General features: G+C 39.2%; 1 protein-coding gene across 7 annotated transcripts in view; it reads right to left on the minus strand.

Annotated features, from left to right (window-relative positions):
- Positions 1 to 8,078: 8,078 nt before the first annotated feature.
- Positions 8,079 to 18,605, minus strand: part of epb41l3a (erythrocyte membrane protein band 4.1-like 3a) — a 164,836-nt gene continuing 154,309 nt past the window's right edge. For all 7 annotated transcript variants that reach the window (XM_007900967.1, XM_007900966.1, XM_007900954.1 and 4 more), the window contains 6 exons: positions 17,765 to 18,175; positions 16,463 to 16,591; positions 15,392 to 15,490; positions 12,313 to 12,393; positions 11,320 to 11,436; positions 8,079 to 9,332 (listed from right to left, as the gene is read on the minus strand). In XM_007900967.1, the coding sequence (XP_007899158.1) occupies positions 11,326 to 11,436; positions 12,313 to 12,393; positions 15,392 to 15,490; positions 16,463 to 16,591; positions 17,765 to 18,175 (831 nt within the window). In that variant the 3' untranslated portion in view covers positions 8,079 to 9,332; positions 11,320 to 11,325. The remainder of the gene's footprint in view (positions 9,333 to 11,319; positions 11,437 to 12,312; positions 12,394 to 15,391; positions 15,491 to 16,462; positions 16,592 to 17,764; positions 18,176 to 18,605) is intronic.

Consider the following 18,605-nt stretch of genomic DNA (forward strand, 5'->3'; position numbering starts at 1 on the left):
AATTTGATAAAATTAGATCTCGTGCTCTACCCTTTAACTAGCTTCTAAAATATTTTCAACATTTAGAGCTTTATTTACGGTTACTCGAGAACCATAAATTCTGGTTTAACCAAGTATGTGCTGTTTATATGAACAGTTACTTGAGAACCGTTCATATAATGTGGAAAAAGGTTGGTGGGATGGTAGAGGGTAAGGTGTTCAAATGAGGGGAAGGTTCCGGAGGAGTAAGGAGATAGGCCTTGATAGGCTGTTCTAATTTTGTTACTGTCTGTGCAAGGTTTTGTGCAAATAAAAGTGTTTTCTCTAATGTGGAGAAATAAATGAAAATTATTTGAGATATGTCTATATTTCCTTTATTTTTCATGATTAAGTATTTTTAGGAATAACTACCATTGAGACTGCACCAGAAACACTTGTTTGAGAACTACTGCTCTATTCTATTACACAGAATCACATAAGACTGCACAGGACCAAAACAGACCATTTGCCCAAACTAGTCTGTGACAGTGTTTATCCTCCAGATGAGCTTCCAAACCCTCCTAATCCCCTGTCTCTGTCCCTCTCACATACTCTTCTATTCCTTTCTCCTTCATGTATGCAGTTTCCAGTCTCAGGCCAGGTCAGGAGGTGCCCCATCCAGTACATGTACGGTGGGTGTGTAACACATATCTTTACATACACATTTATCACTAAAAATCTTTGTGATTGCAAAGCATTTCCTAGTACTGCTACCCCCTCCTAACAGGGAACAACTTGCATTTATATAGCGCCATTCATGTAGGATAATGGCTCAAAGCGCTTCAAAATGACGGGTTCAGACACCAGTCAAAGGAAAGGATGACGGGGGAAGGGGAAGATGATCATATTGATCGAAGAGAGGTTAACAATTGCTCCTCACCGATTGTTTGGGATAATGAACTCTACGCAGCCACTTGCCACATCACTAAACCTCCTAATAGTGGATATTAACATCCAGATCAGCGATTTGCAGATGAGATAGATGGCAAGATAGAACATTTATTCACATAAGAGCATATATAAATGTATAATGCAAATTGTTGTAATCATTTAAACCAGTTCTGTTTTATTTAAAATAGCTGCAGCATAAAGTAGGTTGAAAGTCTACATACAGGAAGTACTTTGTTTTTTCTCTTTTTCAAGCTTATAGAGCTTTGAGTGGAATTTCAGTCTGTGTGGATCACAGGTTGCACCTGTCTCCCACTATGAATATATACTCTCAAATAGTCTAATGTGAAGAGCGCTATACAAATGTAATGTGTTGTTGTAGCTCTTTCTAGTTTTCTACATTAAGTATTTTGACAGTAACTTTATTACCCAGGTAAGATTGTTTAGTTTGTTAGTATAATATAATTAGCAGACATTGGTGTGAAAATGTTCTAATTATTAATTTGAATCGATTATGAAAAGTCACCTTTTCACAGCATTCAATGTTATTTATATTTTATATATCCTTTATAAATCAATTAACAATGACAACAACTTGGATTTATATAGTGCCCTCCACGCCGGATGACGTCTCAGAGTGCTTCACAGTAACGGATCCCGGGGCTGAGCCAGGGGGAGGGGTAGGAAGGTGACCAAAGGCGCGGTCAAAGAGAAAGGTCTTCAGCAGGGACCTGAAAATAGGAAGAGAGGGAGCGAGACAAAGGGAATGAGGAACGGAGTTCCTGAGCCTTGGGGCATAGTTGCTGAGGGCATGGCCGCCGAGGGTGGAGCGGAGGACTCGGGGGACAAGGAGGAAGCCAGACCCAGAGGAACGAAGGCAATGGGTACTGTTTTGAGGAGAGAGGTCAGAGCGGTAGGGGGGTGCATAGGAGTGCAGGGACTTGAATACAAGGGTGAGGATCTTGAAGTCGATCCTTTCTGGGACAGCCAGTGCAGTCTGGCAAGGACTGGGGTGATGGGGGAGAGGAGTTTGGTGCGGGTGAGAATGTGGGCGGCAGAGTTTTGAATAATCTGGATTTTATGGATGGTAGTGGAGGGGAGACCGGTGAGGAAGGAATTAGAGTAGTCCAGCCGAGAGGTGACAAAGGCATGGACCAGGGTTTCAGCGGCTTTTGGAAAGAGGTATTGACGGAGATGGGCGATGCGTCGGAAGTGGAAGAAGGCGGTACTAGTGAGGGACCGGATGTGGGGGAGGAAGGATAATTGGTGGTCGAACCTGACGCCTAGGTTGCGTACGGGTTCGGAGAATTTTAGGGGGAGGTTGGGTAGGTGGAGGAGGTGAGAGCCGTGAGATTTTAGACGTTGACGAGAGCCAAAGAGTATGGCTTCTGTCTTATCAACATTCAACTGAAGGATGTTTGCGCTCATCCAGCCCCTGAGATCTGACAGGCAGGCTGACAGAACATCAGGGGACTGGGGGTTGCAAAGAGAGGTGGAAAAATAGTTGGGTGTCGTCTGCATACATGTGGAAATGTACCCCATATCTGCAGATGACATCCCCAAGAGGGAGCATGTAGATCAGAAAGAGGAGGGGGCCAAGGATGGATCCTTGGGGTGAGAGCGGGAGTAGAAGCCGTTTGTGCAGATGTACTGCTGGCGGTTTGTGAGGTAGGAATTAAACTGAACAAATGAAGCAATACCAAATCTCCAGCTCCTTAACGATGATAAATCAACAACAGATCATCCCGATTGATGGGATACAATATTTCAGACTCTTCACATCTTCACCTCCTTGAACAGATATGGAAACAATAAATGTATCAAAAGCTGCACATAGTTGACAGGGAGCCTGAGAGAGGGGAAATCTAGTGATATACAAGCTATCTGTTCTTTTGCAGCTTCATAAGTAGAGATCATTAAATAACAAAACTTACATTGTATAGTGCCTTCCCCGTCAAGAGGACATCCCAAGGCGCTGGACAATCAGTGTTTCAGACTGAAACAATAGTTTATGGCAGCTGCTCATGACATTTTATCATAATATATCATTAATCTAATATGTATTTAATTTGTACTGTAAATCCTGGTGTCTGGCTGTCTCGTTCACCCACAAATAATTACTCCACTTCACAATAAATCATATGAAGTGCTTTGGGGCATCATCCTGACGTGAAAAGCATGTATCAAATGCAAGAAATATTATTTTTATTATTATTAAATCACACTATTGTGGATTTCCAATAAATCTTCATTTTGGTGTATTAACTAACAATCATTTTTAAGTTGATGAATCATATTCATCCTGCTGAATGTTTACACTCTTTAGATATCACGTCCAATTGCTGAAAGAATGTGCAGGGGTTTCATTTTATGGGCCACTAGCACCAGTATTGGGGGAAGAGGGAGCTATTCAAAACTAAAAACAATAATAAATTGGTCATTTTCAATCTACGACTGTTTGTGGGACATTGCTGTGCGCAATTGGCTGCCGCGTTTGCCCACAAATATACAGTCAATTCACTTTACAGTGTATTCTGTGAAGCGCTTTGGGACGTCCTCCCGACGTGAAAAGCGCTATATCAAATGCAAGGATTATTTTATTATTATTATTCCATAGAGATGGGCTCCACCTAAACCGGACTGGGACCAATGTCCTGGCAAAACGAATAAATAGGGAGGAAGGCAGAGCTTTGAACAACTAAGGGGTGGGGGGGGGGGGGGGGGGAAGCTACGGCTACAGTTAGTAGCAAACCAGCTGAAACTAAGAAAAATGAAAGTGGTAGAGGAGATTAGCGAGGGAGATAAACAGTGTGTCTGTGAGGGACAAGAAGCTCAGAAAAGAAAATAGGGCATTAGCGAGTAGGGGAAATAGCAAGAAGTCAAAATTAAAGGCGCTATATCTGAATGCACAAAGCTTTCGTAATAAGATAGATGAATTAATGGCACAAATAGAAACAAATGGGTATGATCTAATAGCCATTACTGAGACATAGTTACAGGGGGATCATGGGTGGGAGCTAAATATTCCAGGATATTCAGCATATAGAAAACATAGACAACATGGAAAACTAGGCTAATAAAGGATGGGATAAAAACAGTAGAGAGGAAGGATTTTAAATCAGAAAATCAGGATGTAGAGGCAGTATGGGTGGAATTACGAAATAACAAGGGGCAGAAAACACTAGTGGGAGTAGTTTATAGACCCCCGAACAGCAGTCATAGTATTGCACAGTATTAACCAGGAAATCAGAGAAGCATGTAGCAAAGGAAATACACTAATAGTGGATGATTTTAATCTTCATATAGATTGGGAAAACCAAATTGGCAAAATTGTATAGAATACATTAGAGACAGTTTCTAGATCAGTATGCTGAGGAACCAACCAGGGAACAGGCGATCCTATATCCTGTTTTATGTAATGAAATAGGGCTAATCAGCAATCTGGAAGTTAAGGCTCCTCTAGGGCAGAGTGACCATAACATGATGGAATTTAGCATTACGTTAGAGAGTGATGTAGTTAAGTCCAAAGCAAGAGTCTTAAACTTAAATAGAGCCAACTTTGCAGGTATGAGAGAAGATTTAGCTAAAATAGACTGGGGAATTAGATTAAAGGATATGACAGTAGACCAGCAATGGCAAACCTTTAAAGATATAGTACATAATTCCCAGCGATCACATATTCCCTTGAGGAATAAAAATACCACGGGAAAAGTGGTTCAACCATGGCTAACTAGAACAGTTAGGGAAAGTATAAAATTAAAAGAAGAGACCTATAATACTGCCAAAAAGAGCAGTAATCCCAAGGATTGGGAGGGCTTCAGAGACCAACAAAGAAAGCCAACAACAAAATTACATTTATAGATCGTCTTTCACGTCGAGAGGACATCCCAAAGTGCTGAGACTAAGACTAAGAAACTGATTAGGAGGGAGAAAATGGATTATGAGGGCAAACTAGCTAGGAACATAAAAACAGACTGCAAGAGGAAGAGACTAACAAAAGTGAATGTGGGTCCAATACAGGCAGAGACAAGAGGAATTATAATGGGGGATAAAGATATGGCAGAGTCATTAAACAGATACTTTGCTTCTGTCTTCACGTTAGAAGACACTGAAAACTTACCAAAAATAGAGGGGAACCAAGAAGCTAATGTTAGTGAGCAACTTAGAGAAATTAACATCAGTAAAGAATTAGTACAAGGGAAACTGTTGGGATTGAAAAATGACAAATCCCCTGGACCTGATGGCCTGCATCCTAGGGTTTTAAAAGAGGTGGCTGCTGAGATAGTGGAGACCTTGTTTTTGATCTTCCAAAATTCTCTGGATTCTAGAACGGTTCCCATTGATTGTAAGATTACAAACGTAACATCACTATTTAAGAAGGGTGCGACAGAGAAGATGGTAACCATAGACCAGTTTGACATCGGTGGTAGGGAAAATTCTAGAATCCTTAATTAGGGACGTTGTAGTGGGGGTACTTAGAGGACCGTAACATGATTAGGCAGAGTACAAAAGGGAAGTCATGTCTTTACAAAAGGGAAGTCATCCTTAACAGTTGTTTGAAGAGCTTTTTGAAGCGATATAACAGATAGGGGGAACCAGTAGATGTAGTATATTTAGATTTTCAGAAGGCATTCGACAAGGTGTCACATAAAAGGCTGCTACACAAGATTAGGGCACATGGAATTAAAGGCAATATATTAGCATGGATCGAAGAGTGGCTAATGGGAAGAAAACAGAGAGTAGGGATAAACGGGTCCTTCTCAGATTGGCGGGATGTGACTAGTGGAGTGCCACAAGGATCATTGCTTGGGACTCAACTATTTACAATCTATATCAATGATCTAGATGAGGACATAGATCTTAAAATATCTAAATTCGTGGATGATACTAAGCTAGGTGGGAAAGTAAGCTCCAAGGATGTCACAAAAAGATTGCAAAGGGATATAGATAGGCTAGGTGAGTGGGCAAGAAGATGGCAGATGGAATATAATGTGGGGAAGTGTGAAGTTATTCATCACCTAGGTAGTAAAAACAGAAAAGCAGATTATTTTCTAGAAGGGGAGAGACTAGATAGCGTTAGTGTTCAGAGGGATTTGGGTGTCCTTGTACACCAGTCACAAAAAGTTAGTGTGCAGGTACAGCAAGCAACTAGGAAGACTAATGGCATGTTGGCGTTTATTGCAAAATTAGAATATAAGAGTAGGAAAGTCTTACTGAAATTGTATAGGGCCTTGGTGAGACCACACCTAGAATATTGTGTGCAGTTTTGGTCTCCTTATTTAAGAAAGGACATACTCACCTTAGAGGGGGTGCAGCGTAGATTCACAAGGTTAGTTCCTTAGGATGAGGCGGTTGACCTATGCGGATATGTTGAGTAAACTAGGCCTATATTCTCTAGAATATAGAATTAGGGGTGATTTTACAGAAACATATAAGATTCTTATGGGGCTTGACAGAGTAGACAGTGCAAGACTATTTCCACTGGTTGGAGAATCTAGAACTAGGGATCACAGTCTTAAGATTAAGGGACAGCCCTTTCGAACAGAGTTGAGGAAACACTTCTTCACTCAGAGGATAGTGAATTTATGGAATTCTCTACCCCAGAAGGCTATAGATGCTCAGTCCTTGAACATATTCAAGACTGAGATAGATTTCTAAAGGATAGAGGGATTAAGGGATATGGGGATAAGACGGGCAGATGGAGTTAGGTTAGAAGATCAGCCATGATCTTATTGAATGGCGGGGGAAGGCTCGAGGGGCCAAATGGCCTACTTCTGCTCCTAATTCCTATGTTCCTATGCCTTGAATCTCACCAAGAGTTATAATTAGACAATAGAGGTGGTAAGCAGGACACGATGTTCTCGTTCTTATTCTTAGACCAGTGATGTACTATAAAAAGTGACATTTGCTAAATATTAATTTGAAAAATATTTTGTTCCCAGTTATACTCTGAACATTTGAATGGGCTGTGAATACATTTGAGAGGCAAATTCTTGTGTGACAGATGATATATTTCTGTAAATTATCTTCTGTACTAATAAAACAATGTCTGTCTGTGCTTCAAGAAGGATCTCAATAACTGATTGACGTAGAGACACGATTTATACCTCATCTGAAAGATCTTGCAACTGGGAGTGACATGATCATATTTGTTTTCGGGTATCTCCTATCGTTCATGAGTTATTTTCAGTTTTGCATTTTGCGCTGTGGCATTGTGTGGACTACGTATGTTCACAGGCACTGCAGTTACATCTGGTGGCTGCGCCGACTGACTGTGGCGCTGTGCTATCCTGCGTCACAGAGTGCGTACGTAGCCAAGTAGTGGGAACAACATAAAGAACACAGATGAAGCTAAGTCGGGGCATCAACAACAAAATTGTATTTTTAAAGCACTGAGTCTCCCAAAAGGAGTCCTCCCAGATGAGTATAAAGATGAAATGTCTGTCTGTGCGTCAATCTACATTCCATATTGCATCCTTTGGTTGCAAGCGAAGCTGCAATGGGTACAGATAATAATTCAATAAGTCTTTTGAAGAAGTTTTATCAAACAGCTGGAAAAAGGAGGATTCATGTTCAAAAAGGCAGAACAATTTCATACGCTAAAGGATATTGCTACTGAGTACGACTATGTACTAAGAATCATATTAATGAATGTCATGTTGCTCAATATAATAAAATGTTGTCCAATATAAATGAATGTGAGCATACCATGTATTTAGAACATTCTTTGAAGTGTAAATTTTTACATTTAGTACACTGAATGTTTAAATTATTAATAATCCTTGCCTTATCGCATCATTGAAACATCTCAAGGCAGTTCACAGAATTTTACAGTAAAGTGTAGTGACTTCAGTTTAACTTCTCATCTGAAGGTCGGCACCTCCAACAATTCAGCACTCCTCAGCACTGGAACGTCAGCCTAAACAATGAGTTCAAAGTCCTGATGTGGGGCTTGAACTCACCACCTTTAGACTCGGAGGTGCGATGCAGCCAACTGAGCTAGGCTAACAACTAAACTGTGGATGGACACATACAGAACAAAATCTGTATGCACTGCTCAAAGGGGTATACGTTATAATTGAAATGAGCGCTTTCATGGTAAATGCAAGTGTTGTTTCGGAGAGTTCATATCATTGATCGCATTATTAAACAGAATATGACATAGTCAAGTATTTATGCCTTTACCACTTTTATTTCACCATGAAGAAACATACATTCAACATTTAATACATTGCAGCAGAACATCTGATGAAGTACTGTACCCTACAATTAGCTGTACGAACTTTGTAAATCATAAACGCTTCATAATTTCAAAGCTTCCAATGGAGAGTTGCTGTTAGTTTATGTTCAGTTTAAGGCTTTGCTCTGAATCTGGAGTCTAAGCAGAGTATTTGGGAAGAATCAATGCTGTCATTGTCAGTGATGAAAAATAGAGGTCGCAGGTAGTAAGTGGGGAGAATCCTTCTCGAGAAGTCACATTCACAAGCAACAGAAAATGAGCAAAATCGGCTCGGTTTGAAAAAAATATACTGACACCTCTTCTATGGGAAAGTCAACATCCACAAGTAATCGTGAGCTAGTCTACCTGGACTTCTGGTTCTAACATAAAAGAATGTGCTCATCTAACAAAACCAGTCCTTCAAGTAAAATATATATATATATATATATTTTGTTTTAAAAAAAATGTTAGGTGACATCAAATTATGCTGACAACACACAAAACGCAGCAAAACAATTCCTTCTAAAATGGTTAAGGTTATTCATGTTTTTCACAGGCATTGCCATTGAATATCAAGGTTTCCAGTTATAAGCTTCAAGTTGCTTTGTATTATAATAGATATGGGCTTATACTGTTATTGGCACATCTACTGTAAGTTATGACATATCCCTCATGTTACAATTACGCTTTTTTTCTCACCAACCTTGGAGTGATAGTTACTCACTTCTAAACCAAAAACTATCAAAATGAACGACAACCAACTCATTCCTCTTTCTATCTTGCTCAGCTTTTTTTTAAATTACATACTGTCAAAGGCTGGATTATTCCCTCCAATTCTTTAAATAATTTTTTGTACCAGTGATCTTTTATTCTTTGCGTGCAGATAAAACAATAACCTAAATGACGTGAAAGATTCTACTGTGGATTTGGAAAATGCGGGGGTTCATTTTTGTGATAAGTTTATTCTAGTCATGCAATATTCATCTGCTGCTCATATGTATATTCTGGAATGGAAAGGCTTATGCCAATGTCCTTATTTAGTGAGGGCGAAATGTGGTCCTCGTATCAACGTGCTCCAGTATGATGTGAAAGGTCATTAGTGGATGTATTCAGGACAAACAAAGTCATGTGCATGACTCCATTTAGACTCCAAAATCATTCCTAATGATGTGTATGTGTTACTTCTTTTGTGAAGATGTGGTTAATCCTAGGAACAGAGAAGAAAAATCAAATGAGAAAACCATTAGTCATTCAGGTTAATGTGTCTCATTACCAGCGGTGCTGTGGACACAGTGTTAAAATGCATCTAGTGCACATTTTTGCATTGATTTTTTTCCATCCAATCAGCAGATAGACAAAATATAGCACTGACTTGTTGGATTTACAACTTCAGTAGAACAGAATAAAGTACATTATAATCAAACATGTGATCAAAAAGAGAAACAATAAAATTGTACATTTCCTACACGCATCCATAGCAGCAAAATGCAGTGTTTCCAATGGCAGCATTGTCAGGCAGCCAGAAAAAAAATCAAAGCCAAAAAAGCAAGAAGTTGCAATTTATCTTTAAAATGGAGCTGAACATTAGATTATTTCTGTGCAATGATGGTATCTTCCATTATTATTTATAACGCAATCCAATATATTGCATTGCTCATTTAATGAATTTGGAGGTGAATGGTTTGGGATGTTTTGGACACTTAAAACTTTCTTTTTGTGATTATTAAAAAACGAACAACAGGCTATTCCAGGCAAGTCATTTTCTGCACAGTGCAGCCAATTCATTGTGTGCTAACCTGATATCAGAGACAATACTGATGCACAGAACAATCCTTCACTAAAGTTAAAAATTGATAGCTAGATTTTTTTTGAATTGGATATAAAAATATTGTTGGAATCCTCATGAGGATCGACACATAGAACAAGTGACCTTGAATCTATTTTGAATTTAGGTGAATCAGACATGTGGGTTTTCAGAGCAGCATTAAGTATTGTGTAAAAGAACTTAAGTGAAAAGTGTATACAATTACCATACCTCAAATAGAATACATCAATGAGAGCTAACCACTGATTTCTCGGTGTGTTTCCCAAGTACAAATGTAACCAAAGAACATGGGAGTAACACTGAGAAACTAATATCTCTCCAGTAAGGTTTACTTGTGTTCCCAGACAAAAAAAGAAAAGGTTTCAACAAACATGAAATGATTTAGCACATGCAGAAGCACAACAGGAGAAGACAAGACATGGATGAAATTATGGAGGATATGGGAAATAGTCTTTCTTCAAACAACCAGAAGCAGGCACACCGTCACTCTCTAACCCATAGTCATCTCTTGCATAAATATAAAGTGGAGTATGTCAATCCATACCTGCATCAAGTAATATGCTTATCATACACCTACAGGAAAGTTATTTTAATTGTAGAAAATTCCACCATTCCAGATCACTTTCTCTCCTGAACCCTTCAAAATACACAGGTCTATGAAGCGCTCTGAGCCATCCCCCCGACGTGAAAGTCTTTATAGCAAATGTAAGGATTATTATTATTATCCTCCTCAAGTCCACAAAATGGGACAGTATTAGCTACAAATGATTCCATAACCACTGTCGTAGCTTTGTTTCTGTAATCTTCACCATTACACGCCAAAATACAAGCAAGTTAAAAAAAATTTTTTTTAAAAATTGTTTTCTCTGCACTTGCTGTGTTCCTTTCTTTTAAAAATGTTAACTTTAACTATCTTCTACTTTTATTTACCTAATCTATTCTTCACCGCTCCCCCTACCCATCCTTCTACCCGTAAAACTACCCTGTTACCTCTTTCTTTATTCCAGCTCCAACGTTCCATTTTGAAAGGTGGGAGCAATGTTTTAAAAATTCGTCATTGGCTGAAAACCACCTTGAAGGATCAATTCTGGTCAAAGATTGAAGATTGACAGGATGGTAAATCACTAGCCAAACGTTGTGTCCTGACATGGTGCCCTCAGGCTCAATGTTCACATAATATTAAATTAGCTAGTCTAATACTTTGAGGAAACCTTACTTCCCAAGCACCTGATGTGTTAGTAGTAGAGCATCTAAAAGCACGTTCCTTATGGGTTATAGAGGTAAAGCTGCAAATAAAACCACATGTGTGGAGAACGCTACTTTGCTGCATACCAATTTGTAAATGCCAGGCTGATGCTTTTGTTCTTACCTGCGATCAATCATCCCCGTCCTCTGGCGTGATCTCTGTCTCTTTGTGTACCACTACTTTGGTCACAGACATATCAGGGTGCTGCTCTTTGGCCTCTTTAATTGCCTGAGCCAGGGCCTAACCCAAAGAAAGCCCCCGAGGTATAAAAACAGTAGGTGGGACATGCATGATCAGAAGCAGGATGGAGAATTATGATGAGTTTTTCATCAATTACTTTCTTGGTGGAAATGATTAAAAGAAAATTTTAAAATCTCTACTTAAAGGAGTGGTATGTCATTCATTTTTATGTTACATCATTGATGGCTTATTTCTTTAACCTTACTCTCGTTCCTCTGTTAGGGCCCAGATTTAATACTTGGGGTAGCGGACACTGAAAGAGCCAGTTCCACCTGCTTCTGTGCTGACCAGGGTACTATGGCCAACAACAGTGAGTTTATGGCTTGTGTTGCTTGCGCAATTTTAATTTTAAATTAAATTGTATTTTAAAATGTTTATTTATCTAATCTATTCTTCACAACAATATTGTTGCTAAATATTGCTAAATCATTTCATGCTTGTTGAAATTTAAATTTAAATTCTGGGAGCGGTGTTCAGACTGCGAGATCTCGATCTTCTTGAATCACCAATGAGAATAGATGGCAAGTCCAGCAGGGCTCATGAGCAGTTCCAACACCAACATAGAACACCTTAATGGAACTGTGATTTTTTTTCATTAAAAAAGTTTGCAACTAGTCCTTTCTGTTGTACACTGTTCGCTGTAGAGTCCTTCCATCAGCAATCCTACCATACAGTAATGCCACAAAATGCCATACGACTCCTTTAACTTGAAAACACAATCACTGAATTCATTATAAAAGCATGCAGATTTAAACTTGCTTACTTTTAGTAGTTTCTGAACATACTAGTTTTTTTAATATAAAAATGCAATTCACTTGCAATATTACTTAGAAACCCATCTGATGCAATAGCATCAACAATAAAGTGCCACCGTACCTGATCATGGTCAATATCAGCATCCCCAGTAATGACGATTCGTTTCTCAATGCGTGTCTCTGAAACACCCCCTTTCACAGTCTGCAAACATGAAGTTGAGGATGGTTAATTGCTTATAATTTCTATAAAAAAATCAGAAATTGGTGTTCTGCCAGTTCTGATGAAAGGTCATCGACCTGAAACATTAACTCATTTTCCTCTCTCCATGGATGCTGCCTGACCTGCTGCATGTTCCCAGCGACTTCTGTGTTCGTACGGAAAATTGGTGTTGATGGCTCAGCGAGCTAACCTTGTAAGTATTTGAGTCAGCAAATATGGACAATAATAATCCTTACATTTGGTATAGCTCCTTATCACGTCAGAAGGACATCTCAAAGAACTTCACAGGATTTACTGTGAAATGGAGTGACTGTATCTGTGGGCAAATGTGGTAGCACAATTGCACGTAGCAATGCCCCACAAACGGTTGTGAAATGAGTAACCAATTTTATTTGGGGGAATTTATTGGCCAGGACACTAGGAGAAACTCCCTTCTCTTTTCAAACTGTGCCATGGAATCCACCTTAACAGGAAGACGGGACCTCAGTTTAACATCTCATCCAAAGGATGGCACCTCCGACAATAGAACACCCTCCCCAGTGCTGCATTGGAGTATCAGCTTAGCCAATTTGAATTCCAGTCCCTACGTGGGACAAACATTTGATGGCTGGTTTTGATCCCTAGCTTGTGCTGGGTTAGCTAATGTCAGATAGGTCAAAATACCACCGACTCCAGTATCGTCAGAGAGAGGAAAATCCAGAGGTACTGCTCCCTATTGCTCTCCCTCTCTCTGCTGAAGGGATGCTCGAGTCAAGATTGGATTGTTCTATACCCTTTAAGAACCAATTAACTGGGAACCAATGTAAGGGGATCAGGAAGTATAAAGTAGGATGCAGGGGAACTAGCTGAAGGGGTTTTGTTTGTATTATTTGATTGTGTTTTGAGAGCTGAGAATAAAATAGTAATTTTATTTGTTCTAGAATAGAATAGAACAAATAAGATCAAGGCAATAAAAAATAATTCTGAGGTGGAATTCTGAGGTGGAATCCGGAGTGATTAATGAGTATAATATTGATGCAATAAACATCATTAAAAGAGTGCATACAGAAAAAGAAAGTGGATGATATCGCTATGGTGCATAGAAGAAAGAAAATGGTTAAGGTGCAAATTAGATACAGGAGCTCAGGCCAGTGTGATGCTAGTGCAAGATCTCATTGAAATGAGGTTGCTCAAAAGAATTTGGAGTGAAGATAGAAGACCACAAAACCACTTACCGGAGTATCCCCCAAGCAATTGTAGGGTGGAGCAGGAACGACAGACTAAAAAAAAATTTGGAAGATGACAGACAACACAAAGGTAGATAAGCACCTGGCAATTCTGGCCTATAGAAACAGGCAAAAAGACAATGAGGGACAATCGCAAATACTGATGACAAGATGGTTAAGAGATTTGTTATTCTCGGAAGAAAAAAAATTGAGACCGGAGGTAAAACACAAGAAAAATGGAGAGAAATCCAAAATTGAACCAGGAAAGGAGAAAACTTTTATAAAAGGAAGAGGATATGGTTTAGGAAGAAAAACCTAACAACAGAAGGTTGAACGAAAGGAGAAATTTGTGAGAAGGATAAAACCCCAAGATCATATTTAACTTAAAAATGATAAAGGAAAAATATATGGAAGAACGTCATGGGAAATACGCCAAAGAAGGAAGAAGGACAGAGGAAGAAAAAGAAGAGCAGAAGGAAGATCTGGGGTTGGCAGAAACATCGAGAACCATCAGGTCAGGAAGAGTAGTAAAACAAACGCGGAGATTAATTGAACAAAAATGAGACACAGAGAGGAAAAAAAGCCCAAAAAGGGAAGATTTTGGATACCCTTTAAGAAGAAATGACCAATGAACTGGGAACCAATGAAAGGGGATCAGGAAGTATAAAGCAGGATGCAGGGGAACTAACTGAAGGGGTTTTGGTTGTATTGTTGGACTGTGTTTTGAGAGCTGAGAATAAAATAGTGATTTCTGCATTTGTGTTGTGAGAAGATAACATGGATGGGGACTATTTCAAGTTAGGCTGTGATGTTCCTCTGTTTCAAACAGCTTGCTGTGTCTGAATAATAACCATTTGAATAAGGTACCAAAGGGGTAAAATGTGAAACTTGTTAAGTGTTTGATTATACCTTGAGACAGAAATTGTGGCCTTTCAGTGTTAAAATGTGCCCATTGATACCACTAGGTGGCGGCAGATTCCTCTCATCTTGCCTATATCAGGTTTCGCAGAGCATAGATGCCATAAATTGTCCAAATAAATGTCAATTGTATTGTTTTGCTGCATTCATACTGCACAGTTAGCAAACAAAAATCTAATTTCTGAAACATAACCCCCATTGTCTGAAACTAGGCTGCCCTTTTTATTAATCAAATTTGATAAAATTAGATCTCGTGCTCTACCCTTTAACTAGCTTCTAAAATATTTTCAACATTTAGAGCTTTATTTACGGTTACTCGAGAACCATAAATTCTGGTTTAACCAAGTATGTGCTGTTTATATGAACAGTTACTTGAGAACCGTTCATATAATGTGGAATCCTGTAGCTCAGTGGTTGGAGTACTCACCTCGCAAGTGAGGGAGCTGGGTTCAATTCCCGGCAAGGCGAAATGTTGGGCAAGCTTCCTTACACCACACGCCTTTGTTTACCTAGCAATAAGTAGGAACCTGGTTGTTAGTCGATTGGTGGATCTCTTTTCCAGGGGTAATAATTCCTCCAAAAAAAATAAGGATAATAAATCGGTCACTTCAATCCATTGTTTGTGGGACACTCCTGTGTGCAATTGGCTGCCGTGTTTTGCCCACAAAATATAGAGTCAATCCACTTTACAGTATATTCTGTGAAGCTCTTTGAGACATCTCGATGACGTGATAAGGCACTATATCAAATGCAAGGATTATTATTTATTATTATAAATGGTACATGCTTGGTTCAAACTAGTCCCAGTCCTCTCTCTGAGCTAAACGCTCTTAAGTATTCACTGAGAAGGGAATTACCTTGGTGATATGTGTAGTGGTTGTAGTGCTTGTAGTTTCTGAGGTGATAGTCTGAGCACTCATTAAAAATCCTGGATCACTGTCAGCACTGGGGTCCGACTGGAAAAGGAGATTAAATGAAAAGGAAAGGGAGAGAAAAGGGAGAAAGGAGCAAGGTGACATTAGTTTGTGTTCTTCCCTTCAGTAAACGAAGCCACTGTCAAAACCATTACAAACAAATACACTACAACAAAGAGAACGTGTATCTACACAAGTGAGCAATTGACAATGAGTTGGTATCTGTTCCCGAATGATAGCCTGTAATATATAGCTGTGCCAATACGTAAAAAGCAGTTTGGTAGGTCTTAACCATTTTTTTGAAAATTAGCAGAATAATTTTCAAGTCTAAAAACAAATTATTATTTTAAATAAACCGCATCTTATTTGTGTTTTGAAGCACCAGTTGTACAAGCACCCAGGAGCCTTTTTGTAGAGAGAAGCACATAAGAAAAGTTTCATGAGGGCAAAACAAAATAAGGGAAAAATATCAACATGGGACTATTTCCAAGGACAAAATTCTTTAGACTTGTGAATTGAATAGTATTTGTTCAGGATTTACTTCCAGATGGCTCAGTTGGTAAAAGTTATTGCCTACTGTGAAATTCAACTAGATAGTTCTGAGATGTCCCTGGTTTCCTTCTTGATTTCTGCATTTAGTTGATCTCAGACTTTGCTACAGTTATCCTCAATACCTTTGGTCCAGGTATGAGACAAATAGTCCCACTTCTGATTTCTAACCAGGAGATTCTGGTAAAGAAATACCTTTGTGTGGATGTCAAATGAGAGCCGGATCAGGCTTGGTTAAGATGTTCCCCCCCCACCCACTCCCCGCATGGTTGTGAAGTCTACAACTGAAGTCCTGCCACTCACATGTGAAGGAAGTCCACTTGTGCTAGATGTTGGAGAGCTCTCACTACTTTCACTACAGGGAACGTTAATATGGGATGAGGCAGTATCTTCGAGAAGGGGAACAAATTAAATGAGGAACAGAAGACAAGGGACACAAGACCTCATCCTAAAGTAAAAGGTTACCTTTGCTGATTCATAGGTGATTGTTTTCGTCTCTGTGTGAACTACTGGCACTTCCTTGGTAGAGATTTCTTTCCCGTCCTCCTGCGTCAGACTTCTAAAGCTTACAGTTTCTGTTTTCACAACAGGTGGCTATGTGCAAGAAGAAAAGGAAACCTCAAATATTTGTCAGAGCAAAGCATTACGACATCCAATGATAAATTTCTCCATCATTCGAACATTTTTTTTTAATACATACAACGCAAACGAGTTTGTTTTTCACTTCCTTTTCCTTCCTCATTCTGGGGGAGAAATTCCACCTCGGTCTAGGTTTACTCTATTTTTCTTAACATTTTAAAGTGTAGAGAATTTGGAAAATTCTTAAATTAAGTCCTAACTTTGAAGTTGGTCTTCTTTACGTCTTAACGAATTTATAGAAAAAAAAGCATTAAAAAATTAAGACTGTTCAAAAAAAGTCAAATTTTAGATGCTCCGAAATGCTAAAAATACAGAATAAATCTAGACTCTGTTGAATATCTATCGTCCTAATACTTTATAATATGTTTTAAATATGTAACAAAAGGTAATTGAGTACAAAAAAATAAATAATAAGCAGAGTGGATGTTAGATCAAAGCAATGCAAGCATCCAGGAAGAGCTTGGTTAAGAAGCTGCAGCATCACTAAAGTTGAATAATGAATTTGTTGAAATAACATGCAGTATTTACTATACTACTGTGCAGTAACAAGTGGGCAAAATAATGCTTCAAATTTCTAAATTTATTTTTGGAACTAGACAATGGCAAATATTAATTACACCTCTTGGAATATTCCGAGTTTAGAAAGTTGGGGGGTAATCTGATTGAGGTTTTTTAAAATAATAAAGGGATTTGATAGGGTAGATACAGAGAAACTATTTCCTGGGGTGGGGGAATCCAGAACAAGGAAGCATAGTCTTAAAATTAAAGCTAGGTCATTTAGGAGTGAAATCAGGAGGCAGTTTTCCACCCAAGCAGTAGTGGAAATCTGGAACTCTCCCCCAAAAGGTCATGGATTCTGGATCCATTCACATTTTTAAGACTGAGGTGGATAGATATTTGTTAGGTCAAGGGTGGGTAATTGAAGTTGAGGTACAGATCTTATAGAATGGTGGAACAGGCTCGAATGGCTTACTCCTGTTTCTATGTTAAAACATACATTTTGGATTTTATTTTCTGATATTTACATTTCTTTTCGCTTGGATGAGCTCAGAAATACATGGGGATGGGTAAGGAATGGATTAAATAAGAGGGTAACTGATGGGGAGAGTTGGTAAGAAGGGCATTTACCTCAAACTGAGGTTTTTCATCAGACTTCTCTGAAGTTTGCCCCTTTGTGTCTGGCTGGTCCTCCTGCCCCCAAGCAGAAGCAACGCCCTTTATGCTCTCAGTGACCAGCTGATCCACTTTGGGACTTCCCATCTCTTTCTCGTCCACTGTGGTTTCTACCATCATCACGGAACTCAGTCCCCCTTTGTCATCAAAAGAGGGAGCTGTGCTCTCCTCTGCTATCGCAGCTATTGCAGCCCTCTCAACTCCTGCCAGCGTTGCACACAATGCAGAAGCATCGCCACTTGCATGCACATCCACCACACGAGTCTCCTGCATCACCATTGTCTCCTGCACAAGCGTCTTCTGCTCGTGCAACTCTTGTGTCATCTCTTTAGAACTTTCTTCCCATTCCGTCTTCATTTCAGATTTCTAGCAAAGGAAAACGGGAGCCATGTTATGACGACGCAAAATTATATCTAACGATTTCGCTACAATGACTGCATATAATGAACGAATACAATACTATGACTCACATTAGGTCGTCTAAACAATGCATACCAAGGTTGTGCAAAAAAAACACACGCTTTTCCCTCAACATTGAAAATCTACACAAGCATTATACATTGCACTCAAAATGCAGTCAGTGAGACACTGGACCCAGCTAACCACATTATAATGGTATTTCCGTCTGTACAAAATAGAAAATAAAAACAGAGGATGGAATTAGTTCTGTGGGCGATGGGTTACAGACTGGCTGAAAGCCCAGCCTCTGATGGTATGGTGGATAGGATGAGGGACATGAAGCAGCCCAGCGATGATATTAATCACCTCCTAACTTATAACTTATACCCTATCCTCC

This window comes from Callorhinchus milii, unplaced genomic scaffold, assembly GCF_018977255.1.
Source record: "Callorhinchus milii isolate IMCB2004 unplaced genomic scaffold, IMCB_Cmil_1.0 Scaffold2, whole genome shotgun sequence".
NCBI lineage: Eukaryota > Metazoa > Chordata > Chondrichthyes > Chimaeriformes > Callorhinchidae > Callorhinchus > Callorhinchus milii.